Source organism: Castanea sativa, chromosome 3 (genome assembly GCF_040712315.1).
Source record: "Castanea sativa cultivar Marrone di Chiusa Pesio chromosome 3, ASM4071231v1".
NCBI lineage: Eukaryota > Viridiplantae > Streptophyta > Magnoliopsida > Fagales > Fagaceae > Castanea > Castanea sativa.
In genome coordinates, this window is record NC_134015.1 from 39,606,759 (window position 1) to 39,624,808 (window position 18,050).

Genomic DNA, 18,050 nt, shown 5'->3' on the forward strand with positions numbered 1-18,050 from the left:
TACTTACATATATAATTGGAGACAACAAGTTTAGGTTGAGAGCCCTTATTCAAAATCTAAATTTATTAAAACAAATTCTCGAGTTTGGGGGTCAGCTGTCCACCATTGCTACACTGATATTCATAGTGCTACATGTGCTGCTCAATAGCTCGGCACTGTTGAACCCTATCTAGTCATATCATTCACACTCACGTCAATACACAGATCTGCATCATTTTGCAATGCACTGTTTTCAAGGATGCAGAAGACCCCTGAAAAGTTTATGATGCATTTAACACAACTCGATATTGTCTTGTCAAGTTCATGTCAAATGAAACACAAGCATGCTAAATACTCTTCACATGAATACTGTTCAGCTGAATAGTCATGGCAGTACACTGCAACTATCGCCCAGAATAAGAGAATCTCACTATGACATTGGGAACATTTGAACAAAAAATTCGTATCGTGGTTTTCCAGCCTGTATTGACATGACAAGCCTGAATATGTTAAATTTTATTATTGAATACACAGTGGAATGAGGTTATAAATGTACCACAATTCTTTTCTTATTCCTACACCACTAACTTTGTAGGTTGAGTAAGCTATGAGTCGCAACGCCTCAACATCATCTCGTACACGTAGAAACAAGTTTCAATCTACTTCAACAAATGAATTATCACAAGTTCCAGCAGATCAACAACTACAAACATACACAGACCACTATGGAGGGAAATGGGTTGGAAAGAAGAGAGATTTCGTTAACATGCCAATATACACGTACGAGAGTCTTGGAAGCGTTGGCCACATCATGGTCGGCAAACCTACAAAACTAAGTACAGATACCACCGCAATGAAGTTCACCGTAGCGTAACCACCTTGGTCAACCCTAGACGAGAAGAGGTGTGAGTTGTAGGTGTATTGTCGATGGCACGGGCTACGAGTTCCTAAGGCACGCTTAGCCGAGTTACCTAGAGATGAGCCTTCCAACATACTTTCTCGCCTTGAACAAGAGAACAATCAAATGCAAAGGCGGTTAGACCGTTTTCATGCAGTCCAAAAAGCTAGGAAGCATCTAAAGGGGAAGGCGCAAGAGCGAGCCATGAAGTCTATTAATGAAATTACTGCATTAGATGATGAAAGTGACATTTCGTACTTCTCGCATTCAAGCAATGATGACTTCCAAAAATTTTTACCTACGAACATTCAACGTTGTTGTTGATGTCTACACGTTTTGTGCAATACAAAATGTTGTTGATCATGAGGGCAAATGATCCTATTGTACGTGCACCTTTTGCAAATCTAAAGATGAATTGTTCATTACTTTTGGCTAAGTTTATAGGAAATCACTTGCTCATTTTTTCCCTGTTGTTCGTTGTTGGTATGTTACGAAAAGATGTACTTGTATTAGTGTTTGCAAGAATTATAAGTGCTTGGTGAAAATTATGGTCTAAACTCAATATTCCGTGAGTAAAACTCGTTTTTCTAACGTAATACTGAATGTCATTATTTAAATTCTTTGACAAATTCTTTGAAATCAATTCGTCCATCTCCATTGTCATCAAAGACTCTGATCATCCTTTGGCATTCCACTTCCAAAGGTTCCATGATCCCCACCGAACGTATCTAACATTTGAAACAACTAAACCACCGAGCTTTTTTTCTCAAATCAAATAATTTCCTACACGTCACGCCTTAACTCTCTGCTTTTGTTTCTTTTTTTTCTTTTTGTTTTTCTTGTAAATTTTAAATAAGATACAAATTTTAACCTTAGCATATCAATAAACTTCCCTATTTGACAACAATTGATTTGAAATGACTGGTGGCAATATTTATCCCATATTTTAAATTCATGGTTGAAATCTTTTTAGATCCTTTAGTTGAAAATCCACCGAAATTATTGATTAATTATCAATTTATCTCAATTTTGTCTTCCGCAAGATTGTGATTATTAACCACCAATTGGCAATGCACCAAATGATAAAGTAGAAAAAACATCTCCAAAAGAAAAACCATTGCAGGCCAGTTAAGGCAATTTATACTATATAAGGAGTTTACAAATTATAAAAGTAAAAAATAAAATCTTTGTAACTAGTCTCTATAACCCAAACACCCCGCAGATAACTCATTGATGTCATCATGGAAATTTAACCAAATGTGAGATTATCAACCAAGAGCTTTGTGGCTTAATGAATATGCTCGGTCTCTTTTACGAGGAGAACCTAGATTTGAATCCCCCTTTCCCTCACTTGTTTTAAGCAAACTAAAAAAAAAGTGAGATCAACAATTGAGCAAAATTTCAAACCACAAACCATATAAAATCTAGAAGGGCAAGCCCCTGCTTCTCCCTTCTTGTTGAAGTTATGTGATGAGAGGAAACACTAGTTGGAAAATTATTTTGTGATGTCAAGTATTCTAAAATCTGACTCAGGACACTTTTTGAGACATTAGCTCTTTCACATGCAACATAACATGCTATAAACTCAAACATATGGCCTATGTCTTTCTTAGAAGGCCATTCTTCGACCAATCCACTGACATCTTCACTATCTGACCTCTCTGTCTGGGAAATGTCCCTATTAAGCATACAAATAAGAGAGTTCACTGTATCTTGGACCAATATATATTGACATCCATTGTGGGAGCAGGGAGGAACAGTATGATTCTGACTCTGACAAGGCTTATGAGGATGAGAAAACTGGATACCTTGTAGCTTCATGGCCACAAGTCATTTTCTAATCAACACCACGTTGCAACACCGCAAACATGAGCAAGGTATTCAACTATCAGACGCAGAAGATCCAAAGCTGATACTGAATTTGAAGCTAATGCAGGTCAACAGTTGATTGTTACCATCCTCCAGTGTCATCTTGAGAGTGTAAGAGCCCTGTGAATACCACAAACCATCAGCTGGTTGATGCGAAACACTAGAGTAAAAAAAATAAAAATAAATGATAGATTAAATTGTTATATTGGACTGACAATGAAAGAAGGAATGGAAATTACTGATTTGCAAGTTTGGCTTCTCTTAGCCATGCATATGAATCCACATGAAAGATTCTTTGAAGCTACATCATTCAGAGCACCAGAAACGATAGAAACAACTTGATAGGGGAGGTTTAGCTGAAACATGGAAAATTAAATTAGATTCAGAGAGCGGACCTCATGTTTCTCCTACATGAAATGCGGAGAGGAAAAGAGTCCACCAATACACTAAGTATACCACTATGTCTTGACTTAAACACAAATTTCTATGCAAAATACACAAACATATCCGCATTCTTAACTTGGAAAGATATAGATATTGACGATCAAAAATTGTCCTTGGATCACCGATATCATGTGGCATGCACAAAGCTAACCTCCTCATTAATATCCTACTAAAGGAGTCTTAAAACATAAGGAAATTAAAAATGATGAAAGGAAAATTCAACACACCATCTTGTAGAAATCTTCAGAGTTTTTGATCATTTCCTCATGCATGGCCCAAGATTCATCATTATCAGGGCTGGTAATACAAAACTGCTCCACCTTCTCAAACTGATGAACTCTGAATATTCCTAGAGTATCTCGACCATGTGCACCAGCCTCTTTACGGAAGCAAGACGAATATCCAGCATACCTAGGGAAAAATTGAATTATTTATGAGCAAAAGGCTACTTTCTAGTCATAGGAACAAGCTTCAGGAAGAATATTACAACCTTATTGGTAGCTCAGAAGGATGGATCCAATCTTCCAAATGATACGCACAAAGCGGCTGTTCAGCAGTAGCAATCAGATATTTGTCATCTCCCTCACCTGTTACCTATTAAATGACAACCACTTCAGTTAGCTCATGTACCTGTACACAAGATGTAGGAAAAGAAATTGAATGAAGATTTTATGATGTCAGACCCTCCCAGGTTCCCACACTTTCTCACCCATTTTCTTTTCTTGATAATTACTACCATTAAAAAAGAGTGCGTAAAAAGTACATAAGAGGTCACAAAAGTTAAAACAAGAACAGAGAAAGAAGAAAAGCAAAAAAAAAATTGCTAGAAACCAAAAAGTCAAAGAAAGAAAGACAAGGGAATATTTTCAACAATTTAAAAATATTACCTTGTAAAGCTCTTCATCAAATTGTGCTAATTGAGCACACCTAGCCATGACCTCTTTTCTCATGAAGAATGGAGTATGCAATAATGTATGTCCCCTTTTCTCCAAAAAATCAAGACCAAAGTTAATAAGAGCTTGATTAAGACACACGCCATCTCCTTTCAAATAGAAGCCTCTGCCTCCTGCTATATGGGCACCTATAGTTCACGCATATTGGGGATAGTAATTAAACCAAATTAACATCATCTTGAGCTAATACAAGCATATATCTGTTGAGATTGTTTTAGTGATACAAAGCCTAGCAATTTGTCTACAAAGGAGTAATAAATACAAGCAGTAGAAGTGAAAGGACAATAATTTGTGTAGAGATACTGAGTAGGTGTAAAGATACTTGGAATGGCCAAGGAATACGATTTACACCTCTATCCTTTTCTCACCGAGTATGAATTACACAAAGTTAAAAACTCAGTAAGTTTACCACAAAACATAAGTTAAAGTGCAAAAGTAATTTGAAGCTACTAACCAACTACACTGAGTATAAACCAGTAGTTCAGGTTGAATTGAACAAGAACATATTTAACTGTTGTCTAATTACAGATTCATATATTTTAGTAACCATATTTCAGAAGCATATCAACTTTACTTATTTATAGAAGTACAGATACTAAAACCTGAAAACTGATCAAGCCAGGATGAATAACTTGAGACAATTCAACCCAGATATAGGAGCCTTTCTACTTATTTAGTTTTTTCTTGTAGAGAAGTGAGCAGAGACATGTTTCGATTTTTCAAAAAAATTCATGAAGCAAATATGTTTTGCATTTTCATTTGATCAAAAAATTAGATTTCGCAACCACATGGCACCCAAAAAAAATGTAAACGAGTTGAATCAATATAGATTAAGAGTATATTTATTGAATTAAAAATGCAGATTTAGATTAATGTTGTGAATTGAAACCCAAATATTACTCCAATCAAGTTATAACATGTTAAGTACACCACAACATGTTCAATATAAGAAAACCATCGTGCTTTCAAGCTTTGAACAAAAGTAGTTTCCTCAATACCTTTCTTTAAAATCTGCAATTCCAAGGAGCTTAACAAGATCAACATGATTCTTTAGTTTTGGCTCCAATCGTTTCTCACCCCATGCTCGGATCACCTCATTATTTGCCGCAATACATGTTACAAATTCACAATTCGAATAAGCATTAGATACAATAAATAAAAAAGAAATGAAATTTTCCAACTCCTATACCTCGTCATCGCCGATTGGAACCGAATCATGAACAATATTACCAATTAATAGCAATTTTGAATTCAAATTTTGTAAAACTTCCCGAACTTCAGCTTCTTTCTCTCGCTGTGACCTCCTATTCTCCTCTCGTAGTTTTTGTCATCTCGGTGGCATCTTCACCTGCCATTTTTTACAAAAAAATTCTGAAATTCGGTTCCATACCGTATAAACCCAAGAACAAAATATTAAGAAGAGTCAAAATAGCATTTGCCCACAGAGAGGAAGGGGTACTTCATACTACGGATGAATGAGCGTGGTTGAGACTCGATACAATCGGTATTCATGAGCAAAGAGAGTGCTAAGCAACCGTTGTTGAATGTAGAGGAGTTGATGTCAAAATGGTCACTTGGTCGGTTTGTGACGGCATTATTTAGGGAGGGAAAAATAGCCGACACAGGGGATCAAATTTGGATTTCATTTGACAAAAATCAATCAAACTAAATTCCATTGCAGCCAATACACTCAAACAGAGGCCTTCTTCGGTCTCATTAAGAACGGTAAGATAGCTTGTCTCAGGGGTTTTGCATAGGTGTCCTAATATTTGAAATACCTCTACAAGATTGAGAGGTGCACACCATGTTAATTTATTTTGAGCTCTTGCGGGGAGCTAAGGTGCGGGGGGTTTGAGAAGATACATGAGGTTGGCGTAACGGTAGTACTAATTATTTGCGGTTAGCTTTTTAAAATAAGGCCTTTCTTGGCTGCCGCAGACATGTTGCTTGGAATGAAATTTGGTGAACTCACACTTCCACTGAGGAGCTTTTCATTGTTTGTATAGAAGCCCTCCAGAAAATCCTCAAGGGGGGTTATTAAAAGAAATTGGGATTAATGATACCTAGTGTAAAAGGAATGAGGAGTATGTAGATCATGTCTTACTACATGAGGTTAGCCTGAGGTTTCTGAGATTTAGCATGCAAAGTTTGATGAAAGAGGATAGCCTGGAATGTGTTTATGTGGAGTATTATGCTGGAATAAGATAAACCTACAAAAGTATAGCATGGTTCACTCACCTTACCAAGCTCACTTTCCTGAAGAGCGTTTTTTATTTGCTTTTGGGATTTGTCATTCCCTATTCCACTTCCATTACTTAATCAAATTTTTCCTATTTTATTTTCTGTAAGTGCTAGCTACTTAGGTGTTTGTGCCATTTGTACACTCCCCGCGTACATTGGTCGCATCTTCTTCAGTGCATTTTAGTAAAATTGCTTACCTATTCATAAACGTGTGTTGTGTGCGCACTAATCAGTAAGCCATATCCAACTTGGGATCCATTTAAGCAAACATACATGGCTGAATCAAAAAAGAGTATTTCCACTCCTGAAAACCTGATCCAACTGGTATGCAGACCTTCCACAAATTACTAACACTTTTCATCAAAATAGAGTGAAGGGGATATATGAGGCTAATCACCAAATAAGATTCAATAAGCTAACATGGGGGACAATGTAAAAACTTCATGTGAATGGAATGCCAATTTCATTGGCAAACGCCTTCAGAGCCCAATCAAATCACAGGCAACAGTGTTATTTGAGTTCTCAATAATACCGTAAAAGGAAAAAAACAAGGAAGAGCAATTGAAGGACCATGGTTCTACCTTCGCCGTTTCATAAGACACAACTTTGTTAGCAGTGAGGTCAGACTTGTTTCCAACCAGAAGCTTGTTTACATTCTCACTAGCACATCGGTCAATTTCACTCAACCATTGCTTAACATTGTTAAAGCTCTCTTGGTCTGTCACATCATAAACTATCTGGCACATACACCAAGAACATTGTGAAACAAGTTCAACATTCACACCAAATCGTCAGGGCAGAACCATGAGCAAAATGCTGAAAATTTGAGAGAGAGAGAGAGAGAGAGAGAGAGAGAGAGAGCTTACAATAATGCCATGTGCTCCACGGTAATAGCTACTAGTGATTGTCCTGAAACGCTCTTGTCCTGCAGTATCCCACTAAATATCCCAAAAAAAGTTCAACAGCCAGATAGAAACAACAGCAACAATCATAGGATGTTGCACTACATAAACATCATATTATGAACCAATGATCAAATTTCAATCCATTAACAATATTTAGGATATTTAACCATCTTGTTAGTAGTTTCTGCATGAAGATGGCTATTAACCAAAAGTAAACATGTTAAAAATGACCCCAACCCACAAAGAGATTCCACCAAAGGATTATAGTAGATTTTTTTACCACCACCACAACTATCATAATCATTCTTTATTACTTGTTCCCTGTGATAACTAAAAACAACCCATACACCCATGTTGATTTATAACTACAACATCACCCTCCACCACTTATTTTAGAGGGAGGTGATGCCATTTAGTCCATGGCCAGTGGCTTACTTTTACATCATGCGTTACACCAGATTTAAAGAACAAGAAACACCCCCCCCCCCAAAAAAAACCACCACCAAAAAGAAAAGCAGCCAAAATAAGAAATGAAAGGATTATACAGCATGCGAATGATACTTCTTTGGACTGCTGATTGGGCAGTTTAACAAATTTCCAGGAACTAGTACAACCATACAACTTTACCAAACTTAAAAAGTGGGGGGAAGAAGGCTTACGATCTGAAGTTTTATGGTCTTTCCATCTTGCTCCACAGTGCGTATTTTCTGATAATAGGTGGAATGCAACAATTAGGATCATATTGCTTCAATTGATATAACATCTATTAAAACCCAAAGGTAAATACTTACAAAGTCAACTCCAATTGTGCTAATATAACTGTCCAGATACGAATCATCCTGTGTCAAAGAGACGAAAGAAAAAAAAAATCACATTGCATTTATATTCATAAGTTCTGCTCAAGAATTTCAATTAGAGCCAAGTAGGCTTCAATATGCTCAGCAACCAGAAAACTTTCCACTAATGAGTCAAACATTTTTTTTTTTTGCTACAATTCTTTTTAAAACACCAAATGTTGCTTGGAGATAATATTAGATAGTATGGTAAGATAACAGTAGGATCTACCAAATACATAGAGTAAATGTTTTGAATATCATAAAACACCAAAATTCAACTCCAAACAGAAATTTTTTATTGGTACAATACCCATGCCCCCCATGGGTTCAGAACCCAAGACCTTACTTTCCATCCCATTATTAAGCTAGAGTTCATTGGCAACTCAAAACAGAATTGCTGAGAAAGAGTGATAATAGCAACTCCAAACAGAATTGGAAGACAACTTTCAAAATAAATTCTACTTAAGCCTTAAAAATTCACTATAGATGTGATTTTTTTTTATTAAGTAATAAAATTTTATTTAAAATTCCTATCTGGACACCATCAATAAAGACTTCAACCGTAGCCACATTTCCACTTTGACTTGCTTTGTATTCCAGACCTTCAGCCTGTTGTTGGCACCGTTCCTGCAGCTCACGCACAGGATGCATTGGGAGTGTCTCCGGGGTAACCATTGGTTGCAAGAGAGGTTGAAACACCTGGAGACAATGAGGTTTCAAAGTTGAGAAATTTCCTATATCATTTCTTATCATTCAAATCCCAAAATGGAAGGAAAACAAAGAGGAATGGACAATAGAAAACTTGGTCACTTTGCTGAAACTAACCTTCCAAACAACTGAAGTCTCACGTCCACTGTCAAGAAAAATGGCACCAGCAATGGATTCAACAATGTCACCAAGAACTTTTGGAGCTTTACAGTCACTAAGACCAAAGGAGTTGAATCCTGGCTTTAACAATTCATCTTGAACTTCTTTCACAAAGTCCCGAATCTGCACACAGAATCCAAAAACCATGTGATGAAGATGACATATAAGCAACTAACTAGCTTTAGGGAAAGAAAACCATGGCCAGCCCACGCAGCTTTTTTTCAGTACATGCCAACTGTTTAACAAAAGGTGCTTTGAAACTCATTGAATTGGTGGTCCACTATGGAATTTGTTCAAACCACCAATTAGGAGCCTTTGATAAGAAATAATCCAATAGATGATTCAAATATAAAAGAATTTCTGTCATGAAGTAATAAAAGATTTAAAGGCTATAAACAGAAAGAGAACCTGTTTTTCAAGAGCACTTGACCCGTGCCGAAGGTGCACATGGAGATTATGTTTGACAGCAACACGTGCAAAATTTTCATTGTTTACAGCAGCAGCTCGCAGATCAGTCAAGCGCCCCGGGGGAAGATCTGTGTATGTGAAGAACAAATGCCTTGTTATGAGATGATCCAGGCAGCCCAACGAGATGGAGCAAAGCGGTCAATTATCAAGGACATCTGTGTTGCTTCTACAGCTCATGTATTGCATTGTTTGGCATCATTTTGCACCACACCCGCTAGCAAGTATGTTTCCAAATTTCATATTTCTTTCCACCCAATCAGATTCATTTTCCTAAACCTTTTTTTTATAAAACAAGCACATACCCTACTATAGCTATTGAGTGCTCAGCAAATTAGTGAAACAATACAGGTCATAAGGGAAGCTCAAGAGATCTATGAAAGACAGAGAACCTTACGCATTCGTAATCATCAGTAAGTGCACGAGCTGAAGGAAGCCCAATCATGCTTGCCATACCACCTGCATGCGAAGAATAGAATAAGTAAATGAATAAGGAGAAAAGACTTTTCTGATAATTAAAATAAAAAGTGTAAGTTGCTTAAGTTAAATTTGTTGATAATAGTTGTTAAAGACAAAACAGCAAATAAAAATGTTAACCCCATCTCACTCCTCCCTTTCAATCATACTGAATATATCATGCTGTAATCTTACATTTATATAGGCTAGACTTGAGCAAGCAATTTAAGGCCAATAATGCCGCATATGGCAGAGTTTAAAGAAGACAAAAGAAGGTATTAATAGACAAACATCTCAGGCCAAAGATAAAGGCAATCATTGATAAACAACTCAGAAGATTGCTGGACTAAAATGATTTTTATGATCAGTTGACTACCTGAAGATGTCCATGGCTTCTGCAGAAGAATTTTAAAGTATGAATTGTCAAAAACAGTTGCATTTCCAAAACCTTTACTTCCAAGGGTATGAGCTCCAGACAGAGCAACAAGTTCTTGTGTTCTGCACAAAAAATTAAGAGAGACTTGCTTCAAGTAAGGCTTTTGTGAAGTTACTTACACAGTAAAATCCACCAAAGATGCATACCTATTAGCTATGACCTACTAAGGTTTCAGTTGTATAGCTCAAGTAAATAACATAAAAATTTAGACTAGTTTACACGTAGAATTTTAACTATTAAAATATTTATCAGCAATTCTTAGCTTTATCACTTGGGGTCAGGCTTAAACAGGTATTTAAGCTTTAAATTTTGCAAATCCACACATCTAAAAGTAAGTAGATTTGGCATTGCAGCATGTATAAATCTCAATATTGATTCCATAATAAGCAATTTAAATTCAAAACACATGGACCCCAAAACTTGTTATTAATTCATAAGTAGGAAGCACACTTTAGCTCTATCCAATTATTGTAAATATGCTTTTATCTACACTTCTAATAAACCAAGTACTTTGCAGGTAAGGGACAGAAATTTACAAGTGTCATACAAGAATTCGTTGAAGTCTTGGCACTTGGCCAGAATTGATATTTCATTCATTTTGTAGTGCATAGGTAATGGTATGTTTTTTTTTTTTTTAAGAAGCCTTGCATGCGTGTTGCCCAATGATAAAGGATGTCATCATTTGCGTGTCACATTGACAGGTAGGCCTGTTGTGTAACGCATGGTGGGTGGCTTATAATGCACACATAACCACCATGTTAACAGTTTAATGGCTGATGCTATCATTTTCCCTAGTTCTTTTGAAGTATTAAAGAAAAATTGAAAATCTGGCTCATCATGCTCTTATTTCATGAGATATAACCTGGTACAGCCATTGTAGAACAGTGATGATTTGACAAGAAAACCAATGAAAACAAATAGCAAAACGAAGGAAAAGGAAATGATTGTTTGCAATCTAAGGTTTTGTGTTGCTTTTGAGTTCCTAAAAAGGAAAAGTTAACATCAATTAGGAAAAAGAGTATGTAATGACAATTGAATGGAGGTTGATTTCATATTGTGAGAAGTCCTGGATTCAAAATTCAAACCTATTTTCTTTGTCTACCATTTCTAAGCTACCAAGCCAAGCATTAAATAAACTGAAGGATCTGTCTAACATAAGTGTAACTATTTAGTAAGGCACAACCAAGTGCGATAAGTTAAAGTTGATAACAAGAAAATAAATCATACTTGCTGCATTGAATGAAAAGAAAGCCAATTGTTCTCCAAAATTTTATTAAAAATCGCTTGGAAAATTTCCGTCTGTTGTGGGGTTGAGGTACCCCCAAATTTATCAAAACTTATACTGAACTACTCATAGACTTCCTTATGAATAGCATGGTATCTGTAAATGCATAACACATAAGATGGACTGATGCATGTACATATCGAGTAGTCAAAAAATGTTTGTACTCTGCACGTTCAATAATTAGAAGGATGCCACGGTTCAAAAGTAGCATACCTAGTCCGCGAGACCACCACTCGCCGGGGCCTCATTCCGCTTAGGGCATGTTCTTCGGTTATGCCCCTCTTGGTCACACAACCCGCATTGGACCTTCCTCCCGCCCTCCTTCCATGGTGTGGTTCTAGGCCGTTTCCCACCCTCGTCCATCTCATTCCTGATTCGTGTTGAGACAGGGACCTTTCTCTCAAATCAATTGGGGGTTAGGGAGGACCCTTCGAGTTTCTTCAGGATCTGGCCATGATAATCTATCTTTCAAGACAGGGAAAACGGGAGCATAGCTCCGAAACAGTGCGTCCACGCTATAGCATTGGTCAATGTACTGCTCTGCATCATGTCGATACCTAATACAAACTGCAATGACATGTGAACATGGTATCTTATACAATTTCCATTTCTGACATGTGCAAGTTCTTTGCAACAAATTAACTCCATGTGTGTGATCCCCATGTCCAGCAGGTTCTGGATTATGCGGTGTATCTACTTGATATGACTGTTGTTGCGCACTCAATCTTGTCACCCTGTGATGCTCCGCCTTCTCCTTATTTCTCATGAAGATATCCAAGGCATATTTACACCATTTTTTCCCTAAATTCAACTGCTCTATACTCTTATTGCGACGATCATCGAAATAAGCATTCAGTTTGAACCATGTGTATTTCACCATTGCTGTAATGGGCAGGCTGCGAGCACCCTTTAGAACACCATTGAAGCACTCGGAGACGTTTGTAGTCATCGTCCCATAACGTTAACCCTCGTCAAAAGTTAGAGCCTATTTCTCTTTGGGCACATCCTTCAGATATTGGTGCGCATCCCGGTTCACATTCTCAATTAAATCGAAGGTGGCATTGAACTTTCGCTCCTGGGTTGCACTTGCTACCCTCCATACTAGGTTCTTTAAAGTTTCATTGTTCCATCTAGTGTTCACGTTACTGCATAGATGACGAAGGCAGTAACGATGTTCTGTCATGGGAGGCTGCAAATAGTCTCGATTAGTGTCTCTGAAGATAGCTTGTATCCCAGGGTGTACGTCGGATATGACACACAGGTGTCTCCGGTCAGTAACATACCTTCTTATACAAGCCAAGAACCAACCCCAAGTCTCTGTGCTCTCGCTCTCCACAACGGCGAAGGCTAGTGGATAAATCTTATTATTAGCATCTGTCGCCATTGCAATCATCAATTTCCCTTTATATTTTCCATAGAGGTGGGTTGCATCAATACTAATCACAGGCCTACAGTTCTTGAACCCAATAATACATGGACGAAACGCCCAAAATACGGACTTGAATGTACAGGTTCCTGGTTCATCATTATCGTCCACGTTTAACTTATACTTTGTACCCGGACTTGCATCCTTAAGTCCTGCCAAAAAACGTGGCAACTCTGCATAAGACTCCTTAAAATCCCCGTATATAGCTGCAACGGCCTTTTGTTTGGCATCCCAAACCTTGTATGTGAACCATAATGATTATGTTAGAAATTAAGTACAAGTCAAATAATTATAGTTGAAGAAAACAATCAAGACTTGTAAGGCTATAAGATGAAGATAATATTTCTTTCTCTTTATTCGTTTTTTTTTTTTAATTCAATTTCATTTTTCATAACATCAGGTATTCATGGGTTTTGGGAATTACAATCATGTTTATACTTCCATGTATTGAAAAAAGAATGCAAGTTAAAGAATACCTTGTAGTGAGATACTTCGTGTTTTAAGTTTGCCAAAGTAACGTGACGTAAGTTCTTTATCTTATACGCGGGGTCTTCTCGTATATAGCGCTCAAGTACGTATGCTAGGAACACCGAATCAATCATCCGTCCATCATGAGCATTCTGAATTTTGTCGCACGTGTGGGGGCCCTTGCATTTTGCGATCTTCCAGACATTGTCTCCCTTGCAACAGATCGCACGGACTGACCATGGGCAGGAATCATCCTCACAACTCACCATAAGCCTCTCTGAGTCTGAATGCTCAATTTTAAACCTAAAATTCTCTCGCAGTGCGTACCAAGTCAATGCATGTCGCACCGCGAATTTAGTCGCGAATACCATTCCTTTCATTGGCTGCTGCCCAGGCGTCCAACTTGATACTTCTGCTTGCATAACCGGTGATGGATCAAACATATTATCCCAAGTGTTTTTGGTGAACCATTCCGGCGTAGGATCGGGACCAGGGCATGTGTCTCTATTCTCTTCTACAACCACATCCTCGATATGATCAACATCATCATGTTCACCCATGGTTTCTAGATGCTCCTCAAACTCATCCCTAGTAACATCAATATCGGTTGCATCGTCACCAAGTCCGTGATCATATTCGGGTTCAGATGTGCCCCCATGCAGCTCATCATGAGATAAATGCTCTCCTGCATGCACTTCCTGGGGCCCTTGCTCCTCCTCAATGTGTGAAGCATGGGGAAATGTTTGCCACAGTTCAGTACCATACTCATCTCCTGTGTTTTCTGCACACCCTTGATAAGATTGTAATGGTATTGAGTCAATGTGCTCATCTACAGTTCCATCCAAAACAGTGTGTTGTGAACCCTCCACGGCCTCTACTATGGTGGGCTCAATAGTGACATAGAGATCTGAAGCAAAAAATCCTTTCACCACCATTTGCTCAACAATTTCCCACATCATCTTCACTTGGGCGCCACTCGTTAACTGTAGTGAATTGTAGAAAACATGGGTGTCTAGAACCCGTTGAGGTGCTCGATACACGATGGAAATTTTATGCCTAGAGTGGTCTAACCTCATCACCTTCAATATTCTTCGTTGCAATTTCATAAGCCCTATCCCACGCTTCACCCTAACAGAATTTTGCTTTTGGTTCGAGCCTTGGTATGACAACCCATGCAAGTCATGATAATACATCTCTCCATCGTAGTATACATAGAAAAAGTGAAAATCCATCACTAACCTGTTGGCATCAATATAAAAGTTGCCATAATGTATAACCACTTGCAACTGATCTTGCGTATGATAAAAACAATTTATATTCAAACTCAATCATAGACATCTAAATAATTGAATATTTGACAAATATAAAAACAATTAATAGTATATCGAGTTCTGCGTTCTAGTTAACTCAATTTATAACATTTCTCTCATAAAAAAAATATATAAAATCTCTTATTGTCAAACTCACATGGTTTTTAAAATCAAATCACGTCTAAAAAAAATTATTAGTGTTTTCACATAATTAAGAACCATAATCAGACTGACAATTCAAATACAATCATATTTACATTATAAATGAGAAAAGTAAATAAATAATAAAGTCAAGTTCAAATAACATAGTGTTATGCGTTATTATTACCATATAACTAGGGCGATCATTTAAGTTACAAGATTTTCACTATTGTGTTAAGTTTTTACACAAACCAATTACAGAGAATAATTTTTTTAAAAAAACTTTAGGCATTGTAGTTACAGTGCCAGTTGAATAAACAAAAGGATTGAATAAACGGGAATAAAAAACTGACTAACTAAACCAAAACACTATCGTAGCTACAGTGCTGCACAATGCAAAAATATTGGATGTACAGTGACAAGACACTGTGCGCGCATTCGCGCTTTTATTATAAATAAGTAATTTTCAGCTCGACTTATTACATGTGTATAAGCCTAAGTAATTTTCAGTAATGTTATTTGTGTTTTCCGGAAATACATGTGGATGAAAAAATGTATAGAAATAGGTGTAATGTTGTTTCAAAATTGAAAATTGTTGCTTAAAATTCTATACCAAACAGCCAAGTTTTTATAAACTATTTAAGTACTTTTAAATAGTTAAATAAATATTTACCATTCATATAATTTGCCTAAATTAATGATTAAGATACCAAACTTAATCAAACTGAAAATGAAAATAATATTATAAAATAAATTTGTATATATGGTGGGTGGAGTTTTTTGCCTACGTGGTTGAAAAAAACTATTACTTTGAATTTGACCCAACTCAAATCCAATCCAACAATGAAAAATGATTCCAATCATCAATAATTTTATGGGTTGGCCACACATTTTTGAAGACGGAGAGTCCCCCAAAAACATCTATTACATTCACAAGAAATTACACAACTTTTTCACATGTGTTGAGTTTGTATATTTTTTCAACATTCTTGGTATACACTGACTACTTAGATCACTTCTTTGAAATTGCCAAATTTTTTAAACTTCACTACAAAGGTGTGAATATTAGCAGTTGTACATAGTTATTATTGAAAAATTAGGGAATACAAGAAACTACTCATGCATGGAGTACAAAAACACCACATACGTAACAACCATCAAACAATTAACTTAGCTATTACCTATACGTTCTGGATAACTAGACAACAAGGTTGACCCAAAGGATAAATAGCAATGTTGACTCAAAGGATAAATAGACAGCACGTTGGTCTTGCAAACTCAAGGACCTGCAGATGGTGACCCAACACAATTTTGCTTCTGTGTCCACGAAGTGCTCTGACTCATCACGTGGAGTTGGGAAGATGGACGCCAGTAGAACAATCTTTAGAAGTTGTTTAACAAAAAATAGACGAAAGGTGATGGGCAATGTATTCTGAAGAGGTACTCGAGTTTGGAGAACTCGAGTACCATTGATTATGCATTTATGTGGTGGTTGTCGTCAGGGAAGTCGGTGCTTGCAATAAGTATGGAACGTATTACTCGAGTCTTAAGGACTCGAGTACTGTGCTATGAAGTACCCGAGTCCTTCAAAGTCGAGTATTCCTCGGGTATGATATAGTAATCATACAGAGTAGTACTCGAGTTTAAAGAACTCGAGTACAACTAACGAGTACTCGATTTTGGGGTACTCGAGTATTATTTATTATGCATTGATGTGTTCTGAGGTACCCGAGACCAGTAAACTCGAGTATTCCTCGGGTATGATATTGTAATCAATCAGACTGGTACTCCAGCTTAAAGAACTCGAGTACTATTTACAACATATTACTTAGTTGTTATGGTACAAAAATAAGTTTGATAAAAGTCTATTTAAGATCAACTATATCACAAGAAAGAATAAATTGAAATAGTCATATATTAATTGAAAAGCAAATGCCAGGGACTTGAATACAAAAAAAAAAAAAAAAAAAAGTCAGTAATTTTGCATCTCAAAAGTCAATAAGACAAGAATTCTAGATTCTAAATGAAAATATTATATTATAAATTAAAAAGATTTTATTTAATTGATTTTTAAGTACTATTTAAAATTGTCGACCACAAAATACATGGAATTAGCTCTGGAACTATCAAAGCATTAAAGAGGTGTTGGATACCTATTGTGAAATGTATGCTAAAAAAGGTGAATAAAAGGAAGTCTAAATGTGACTTTGCGCAATGAATTCAGTAATGTAATTGGTTTTAACTTTTAACACAAGACCAAACCTTGGAAAATATATCTTTGTTTCCCTATTAGACATGGCTCTTTTAACTAAGATTTCAACTTGTGTTCTTATCCAAGCAATCACCACAACCGTACATTCCATGCAAGGTACCATATTGCTTGGAAAAGTGCTAAATTCACTGGATAGGTTGAACATGAATTTTATGCGAGGGTTAAATGATTGTAATAGGAAACTACGATTCTGTTGTTTTGTAGTAAAATATTTTAACATCTTCAAAAATGCCTAAAAATATTGATACATAACAAATAAATTTATCCCAAAAAGTAATTTTTTACAAGGCATATAGATTGACTGCACTTCTACCTCTAAAACATATAGTTCGACACACTGAGGTAAAATGAAAGCATTTGCAATACATTTACATAACAATAATACCACCACCATCTAAGTGATAATTCATAATCATCCAAACACTTAACATTCTTCCATAACACAACCATTATACGATTCCCATCCTGGTTTAACACATAACCATCCAAAACACTACTACCATTCAAGTTTATTCAAAAGACACATTGTTCCCTAATATATAACCATAATACTACCATTAACATTGTTTCATAATGCTTAACAAAGTTTGGTGACCACCATTTTTGGTGAAAAAGTTCTCAAAAGTCAGTAATTTTCACAGTTTAGCATTTTTAGCCCTAAAGAATCTTCCTGCCAATTCATCATAAACCAAATGATCACAAGTAGTTGCAAGCATCTGCTCATCAAAAGCTTCTGTTGCCATCACCACTGCATAAAGCTTATCAGTGTCAACAGGGCCACGGTTAAGAGCTTTAAGTG

At 36.6% G+C, this 18,050-nt stretch overlaps 1 protein-coding gene, 1 long non-coding RNA gene and 1 pseudogene across 2 annotated transcripts; all 3 read right to left on the reverse strand.

Moving 5' to 3' along the window:
- Positions 1 to 2,433: 2,433 nt before the first annotated feature.
- Positions 2,434 to 3,036, reverse strand: LOC142629943 (uncharacterized). Its single transcript, XR_012843158.1, has 2 exons — positions 2,986 to 3,036; positions 2,434 to 2,866 (listed from the first exon to the last, which is right to left on the reverse strand). It is a non-coding gene; the product is annotated as an uncharacterized LOC142629943 (long non-coding RNA).
- A 9-nt stretch (positions 3,037 to 3,045) lies between these two features.
- LOC142629944 (serine--tRNA ligase-like) lies at positions 3,046 to 5,498 on the reverse strand (annotated as a pseudogene).
- A 6,536-nt stretch (positions 5,499 to 12,034) lies between these two features.
- LOC142628927 (uncharacterized) lies at positions 12,035 to 12,583 on the reverse strand. The gene has a single exon (XM_075802953.1). The coding sequence runs from the start codon at positions 12,581 to 12,583 to the stop codon at positions 12,035 to 12,037; it is 549 nt and encodes a 182-aa protein (XP_075659068.1).
- Between the last annotated feature and the right edge of the window lie 5,467 nt (positions 12,584 to 18,050).

Excerpts from the sequence above, each read along its gene's own strand:
- LOC142628927 (XM_075802953.1), bottom strand. The coding sequence starts at position 12,583 with ATGACTACAAACGTCTCCGAGTGCTTCAATGGTGTTCTAAAGGGTGCT.